The sequence below is a fragment of the Colobus angolensis genome, unplaced genomic scaffold (genome assembly GCF_000951035.1).
Source record: "Colobus angolensis palliatus isolate OR3802 unplaced genomic scaffold, Cang.pa_1.0 Scaffold190, whole genome shotgun sequence".
Classification (NCBI taxonomy): Eukaryota; Metazoa; Chordata; class Mammalia; order Primates; family Cercopithecidae; genus Colobus; species Colobus angolensis.
This window is the reverse complement of record NW_012115044.1, coordinates 6,294,692-6,302,169: the sequence shown is the minus strand read 5'-3', so window position 1 is coordinate 6,302,169 and position 7,478 is coordinate 6,294,692. Positions and strand designations below refer to the sequence as shown.

Here is a 7,478-nt window from a genome sequence, read left to right as displayed (position 1 = left end):
GGTATTCCTAGGGTTCCACAGAGCTGAGCCCCTTGGGTCTACCCTTTGTACTCTTCTCACCAACTAGATTGTTGGAGATTTCTCGACCTGTGCCTTCAGGTACTACATGATAACAGCTTATTTCCAAAGCCATATCTATAGTCACTCCTCTCTTGTGACCTTGGAGCCTGTATCCTTTTGCCTACTGGCAAAGCCCCAGGTGTATCTATAAATCAGCTTATCTGAAGCATGATTCACTGTCCTTCCTTTCAAAACCTAATTCTTGTTCTGTACAGCCTATTTTCATGAAAAGCACTACCTAGACTCTATCTGGTTGACAGGCCAGAATCTTCAGGGGGGTTGACATGTGTTGGGTTATCCAGGGAACAGACTCTGAGCTGGAGATGCATGCTGAGAAGTGGAGATTTGCATACAGAGTGTGTGCATGCAGTGTGTATGCAGGAGCTGTCTCCTGCCTTCAGCCCTCCCTTGCAAAAGTGAAAGTGAAAAAAAAGGTATATTCATCATGACACACGTTCATGCAGAACCCGGATGCAGCCTCAGAATCCTTCTTAACCCAGTGCCCTTGGCAACTGTTACCATTCCTTGGATTGGCACGAGATGAATTCTGTTATCAATATCTGACGGTGTGGTTCACATTGACAGGTATCTCTGTAGGCCTCTACACACAAACACCACCACTAACAGCCGGGTGGCACCTTGCTCAGTGAGCAGAGGTGAACATTTGTCTAGATAGAGGCAAAAAGACAAGACAGGGAAGGCCAGGAGCATTGGGAGGTGGGTGTCAAGCAGGAGAAGCAGGAGTGGGTGGCCGGAAGTTCATGGTCTCTCAGGTGTTCCTAAAATGCCAGCCCTGAAATCAGAGACTTGTGGTGCTAATATTCTTACCATTTCTCTCATCTCTTTTGCTCCAGGTTACGTTACAGTGGATATTTTGGGGGTGTTACTGCCCTAAGCAGAGAGCAGTTTTTCAAGGTGAATGGATTCTCTAACAACTACTGGGGATGGGGAGGCGAAGACGATGACCTCAGACTCAGGTGAACAACACAGAAAGGTCCCCTTCACGGGGCTCTGCGATCTGGAGATCTGTGGCTCCAGAGACCTGCATTTATATTTATTCCTTTAGATGCCAGTCCAGCAGGTCACTAGGCTGCAGATTTGGGCTTGAAGGGTGCAGGGGGTGGAGGGAAGGCAGGATGGCCCACATCGTTCTGTGCCAGTGACAGTTTACTCCTGGCCTGGGGGCATTTGGGGTTCAGAAGTGTTGGTGGAGGCCTCGTAGACTTGTCAATGGGAAAGACTTACTGAGACATCAGTGAGTGAGAAACCTCAAACTGCAAGATGTCTGCTGAGCTGCAGTTTGGAGACCGGGTTGTTAAGAGCCTCATGCTTTCTGTCAGACCTCAGGGGGTCCTCACACACAGTTCCCAGTGTCCCCCGCAGGGAGTGCCAGCAGCCTCTGGCGAGCTGCACATGTTGAAGCAGGCAAAGAGGTCCTCTCCTCAAGCTTTAGACAGCCCTGCACACTGTGGGGACTGCAGGTGGCCTGACCCCAGGCCTGACTCTGGGCTGTTGGCATTACCCTCAGTTGTCTTGAACTGCTTTCTGCTCTGAGGGGCTCAAAGGGAATAAGTCTGGCCTCCACCCACAGCTTCTTCCCCTGAACTTGGATTTGGGAGGCAGATAGTTACAGTTATCCCTACCTTGCAGAAATAAGTGATTATTCAAGAGCTTGGGCTGGTATCTTTAGACTTGTCATCACAAGGCCCATCTGGGTGTCAGGAGGCTCCCTTCTCTCTTGCTGTTGCCTCTTGGAAAAGAAATTTCTTTCTGTTTTTTTATTTTTTGAGACAGAGTCTCGCTCTGTCACCCAGGCTGGAGTGCAGTGATGCGATCTTGACTCACCTCAACCTCCACCTCCTGGGTTCAAGTGATTCTCCAGCCTCAGCCTCCCGAGTAGCTGGGACTACAGGCGTGTGCTGCCGTGTCTGGCTAATTTTTTTGTATTTTTAGTAAAGGCCAGGTTTCACCATATTGGCCAGGCTGGTCTCGAACTCCTGACCTCAGGTGATCTGCCTGCCTTGGCCTCCCAAAGTGTTGGGATTACAGGTGTGAGCCACCATGCCTGGCTGGAAAGGAAATTTCTAACTTGGGGTTCTGAATTATTAGATATGTGACTGTCAGAAATTTTTTTCTTGCCTCATGATAAAGAACCCAGGAGCTCCATGCTGGTCTTGTTCCCATGTCTAGCCTGAGAGCCTCTGGAATGTTCCTAGCAGGAGGGATTTCATTTCCCTGACCAAGGGCTCTACAGAAATGGCTGTAGTGATGGGCAACAGCTCTTCACAGCCCAGTCCATCAGCAGCCTATGTGGTCATGACTTAGGAACTGGACGGAGGGTACCTGCTACATTTCAGGACAACAGTAGCAAAGGCTAATGATAAACAATCCCCATTATCTTCCCCAAATCTACTTCACTGGGGTGATTAGTAGAATTTTGCCCTGATCACATATCTTCACTGTCTTCTTTCCTGCTATGCTTCAGCTTCAAAGTAGAGGGGAGTCTCCAATTTTGCTTTAATTTGAAAAGACCATCATGGCCTTCAGAATGGTTTTTGACTAATGTGGTGGATAAACTAAGATGATTTGAATATGAAAGTTGGTTGAGATTTACTGCTTACTTATTCGCCTGTGCAACAGGGACTACCCTTCTTTGTACTTATATAATACATATAATACATTACAGAGTACAAGCATGTTCCATGCAGATTATATCATTTGAATCTTTGAAATCAACTCCCTGTCACCATTGTCATTTTACAGATGAGGGAACTGAGACTTTGGAATAGTGAGCTGACTTACTGAGGTTGTAATAACAGAGTCCAGATTTGAACCTAGGATTGTAGCTTTAAAGCTTGTGACCATAAATGGCCATTCCTTTCTTTGTTAAAAGAAGGCAACTCTAAGTAAATTGGGGATCCTAACAGACTTGATTCTCCTATTCTTCAGGATGTTTTGAAATAACTACTTTATTAGTTTTTTTTTTCTTTTTGAGAATGACTAAGTATAAATTAACGCATCTCCTTTGTACCCCAGTAATAAGTGTTAAATCTCATTCTTTTGTGGGCTTATCACCTGAAGTTCCACCATTATAAGAAATTGGAAATTTTAGAAGTTTCTCTTTTTTTAATACCCCAGTAGTCAAGCTGTTTGTGACACTCTGTGTGTGTGTATAAATTTTCACAAATGATGCTTTTTATTTGCCTACTGGTAGATGAATAGGATGGACTTTAAAAAAATCTCATTATTGTTCTAGGGTTGAGCTCCATAGAATGAAAATATCCCGGCCCCGGCCTGAAGTGGGTAAATATACAATGGTCTTCCACACCAGAGACAAAGGCAATGAGGTGAACGCGGAACGGTAAGTCCTGGCTTCACCTGCCTGGCAGGGGTGTTCTCCCTAGTGTGTTCTGTCAATAAGGACTATGTTGAATTCGATCAGATTTGAGCCAGTTCATTGTGTTAAAAGATTTGTATTGAAGAAATTTTCAAACAGACACAAAAGGAGAGAAAGTGGTGCACTGAACCCTCACGTCCACAGTTCTCAACTCATGGCCTCTCTTCTTTCCCTCAGTTTTTTTCTTACCCCACTGGATTTAGAAACGTGTCACAGATGTCATGGCATTTCATGTGTAACTGCTTCAGTATCTTAAAATATAAGCGGTTTTACAAAAGGAATCACAATACCATTATCATAAACCTAGAATAAAATGAACAATATCTCCTTAATGTCATCAAATGTCTAGTCAGTGTTAAAAGCTTTTTTATTCTTAAAACCAGTTGGTCAGATCAGTGTCTAAACAAGGTCCACATGGCATTTGAATGATCTCTTTTAATCTGTAGGTTCCCTCTCCCCTTCTTTATGTGTTCCTTGATATTTATTTGTGGAACAAGCCAGATTATTTGTCCAATAGAATTCCTCACATTATGGATTTTTCCAATTGCATCCTGGTGGTACAACTTAATATGTCCTCCTGACTTCTGTTTTCTCATAAACTGGGTGTATTAGTCAGGGTTCTCCAGAGGGACAGAACTAATAGGATAGATGTATATATGGAGGGGAGTTTATTAAGGAGAACTGACTCACACCGTCCCCAGGTGAAGTCCACAGTAGGCCGTCTGCAAGCCGAGGAACAAGGAAGCCAGTCCAAGTCCCAAAACCTCAAAAGTAGGGAAGCCGACAGGGCAGCCTTTAGTCTGTCGCCAAAGGCCCGAGAGCCCCTGGCAAACCACTGGTGTAGGTCCAAGAGTCCTAAAGCTGAAGAACTTGGAATCTGATGTTCAGGGGCAGGAAGCCCAGGAGAAAGATGAAGGCCAGAAGACTCAGCAAGTCGGCTTCTCCCACCTTCTTCTGCCTGCTTTATTTTAGCCACACTAGCAGTTGATTAGATGGTGCCCACCTACATGGAGGGTAGATCTGCCTCTCCCAGTCCACTGACTCAAGTGTTAATCTCCTTTGGCAACACCCTCACAGATACACCCAGGAACAATACTTTGCATCCTTCAATCCAATCAGGTTGACACTCAGTATTAACCGTCAAACTGGGATTTCTCTTCATTTCTGGAGACTTGAACAGAATCTGAATACTATTTGTGGGCAAGAATTTTCATCTATGGTGTTGTGTACTTCCTCCAGTGTCACAGCAGGAGGATGTAATGTCTGGTTGTGTCATTTTGGGATGTTAGGATTGATCTGTGAGTTTCGATATCGCCAGTCTAACCTATGCATTGTGAGATTCCCCATCAGTTTTTTGCCTAATGACTTCAGCAGTCGTTGATGCTGGATTTCTAAATGTATTATTTAATTAGGAGTTGCAAAATTGTAATATTCTAATTCTGTTGTTCCTTCTGCATTTATTAGATTTTTCTGCAAAGTGCTTTCTCTTTTCATGTATTTGGGTACTCTGGGGTATAGCTTTTATAGGAAAGGCAAAATAAAGAGAAAGAGTCCAGCGTTGATTAAAGTTTTTTCAGACTAATGACTTGGTGTTTCCTAGCATCCTTCAGGATGTAGTTCTTGTACTTTTTGGTACTCATATTGTCTCATCTTTGGCCAATGGGATCTTCTTCAAGCTGGGTCCTGAATCCCAGTAGTCCTCGAGAGCTCCCCTCCCTCTGCTCTGCCGTGACGAGATGTTTTAGGTTCTTCTTGTACTTTTCATGCCTTGGGAATTGGCCTATTCACCAAGGAATCCTGGCAGATAAGCCAGTTCTTATGAGGCTTTGATTGAAGAATCTGTATTTCTTTGTTCTGATTTTTCCTCTTAAATTTTCAAAGCGTATTAAGGGGCTTTTTGTGCTTTTGTTATAGTCTACATTTTAAAGCAATATTAACGTACTTTCAGCCTGATATTAAAGAGTCCTATTAAAGTTTATTTATTTTTTTCAAGGTAGGGTCTCACTCTGTTTCTTACCCAAGCTGGAGTGCAGTGGCATGACCATGGCTCACTGCAGCCTCAACCTCCCAGGCTCAAGCAATCCTCCCAGCTCAGCTTCCCAGGTAGCTGGGACCACAGGCATGTGTCACCATGCTTGGCTAATTTTTTTTATTTTTTGTAAAGACAGGGTCCCCCTGTGTTGCCAAAGGCTGGTGTCAGACTCCTGGGCTCAAGCAATCCTCCTGCCTCAGCCTCCCAAAGTTCTAGGATTACAGCATGAGCTACCATGCCTGGCCTAAAGTTTATATTTTAAAGCATTATTAAATGACTTTTTGCCCTTTTGGTAGAGTCAACCACTCCAACAAAATAGCTGTTTCTATTTTCTACGTTTTTCTAGTCATTGTCCATAGGTGTGCATTTTTCTGTTTATATTAAACAATTAATTATTGAATAGATACAAGAGTGCTCCTAAATTGTATGAAAAGTGTGAAGATTCTTGATGCCATGAGCACTGCTGGTATCTCCCACTCCCACTCTGAGTGCATGACCTGTGTGGTCCTCCCTAATCCTGTAGTCTCCCCCTTTGCATCTCCCCTATCCACCTACCCAGGTAACACCTCTCCGAATTTTTGTGATAAGTATTTATGATAATGATAGTTATTTCTGCTGTTTCTTGGTTTTCTTGTTTTCCCATATGTTTGTATCCCTAAACAAAAGATTGCTTAGTTCTGCATGTTTTTCAACTTTATGTAAATGAAATCACACTGCATTTATTCTTCTCTGACTTTATTTAGCTGAACGTGATGCATCTGATCCCCATCCATATTGCCATGGGTAACCAGCATTTATTGTTTTCACTGCTGAGCAAGTAGAACCTATTCAGTTCACTGCCCACTTGTCTTCCCAGATTCCATGGCTCTGGCCACACTAGTGACTTCTTTAAATGCATCCTGCTCTTTTGCGTGTCTGTGCATCTTGCCCAGGGTGGTCTCTATGCCTGGAGTGCTCTTTCCTTCACCTTCTTCACTTGTTGAATTTCTCTGTTTTAACCTTACTGAAATTTCCCTTCTCCCTGACGCCTCGCCAGACTTCCTCATTAGGTTAGGTCGCCCTTCATTCATCCTCATCTACATATATTCCAAAATTTTTGGAGGCTTGTGAAAGCTATGTACCCACCTACAGACACAAACTTTCCTTATAACACAGGAAGATTCAGAGATCCCCTGAAGCTCAGCTGAGGATCAGTTAGCAGTGGATGGCACATATCCTGTTGTATCTGTGTTCCTTGCACATCCTTCTATCCTGTAGACTAGGGGCTCACTGAGTGCAGTGACCCTTTTCATCATGGGTCCCTGGGTTCTCACATGTAGTCTGACACATGAATACATGGCTATCACGTCTGTCTCCTTCAATGGGGAAAACAAACTTTGTAATATTAGGAAACACAACAGGTACAATAATTTACAAAAATATGTTTGCTACATTTCAGGGCAAGGCAAAATGCAGTGGAGACATACATTAAATTCTTGTCTTATCATTCACATTTGTTCTTTTTATCTTTAGGATGAAGCTCTTACACCAAGTGTCACGAGTCTGGAGAACAGACGGGTTGAGTAGTTGTTCTTATAAATTAGTATCCGTGGAACACAACCCTTTGTATGTCAACATCACAGTGGATTTCTGGTCTGATGCATGATCCTGGATCTTTTGGTGATGTTTGGAAGAACTGATTCTTTGGTTGCAATAATTTTGGCCTAGAGATTTCCAATAGTAGCACACATTAAGAACCTGTTTCAGCTCATTGTTGGGCTGAATTTTTCCTTTTTGTATTTTCTTAGCAGAGCTCCTGGTGATGTGGAGCATAAAACAGTTGTAACAAGACAGCTTTCTTAGTCGTTTTGATCATGAGGGTTAACTATTGTAATATGGATACTTGAAGGACTTGATATAAAACGATGACTCACAGGATAAAATGAATGCGATTTGAGGACTCTGGTTGAAGGAGATTTATTTAAATTTGAAGTGATATATAATGGGATA

The 7,478-nt window shown here is 43.2% G+C and overlaps 1 protein-coding gene across 2 annotated transcripts in view; it reads left to right on the top strand.

Moving 5' to 3' along the window:
• B4GALT4 (UDP-Gal:betaGlcNAc beta 1,4- galactosyltransferase, polypeptide 4) overlaps positions 1-7,478 on the top strand; it is a 49,516-nt gene extending 42,038 nt beyond the window's left edge. For both annotated transcript variants that reach the window (XM_011940618.1, XM_011940619.1), the window contains 3 exons: positions 915-1,037; positions 3,317-3,421; positions 7,002-7,478. In XM_011940618.1, coding sequence (XP_011796008.1) covers positions 915-1,037; positions 3,317-3,421; positions 7,002-7,134 — 361 coding nt within the window. In that variant the 3' untranslated portion in view covers positions 7,135-7,478. The remainder of the gene's footprint in view (positions 1-914; positions 1,038-3,316; positions 3,422-7,001) is intronic.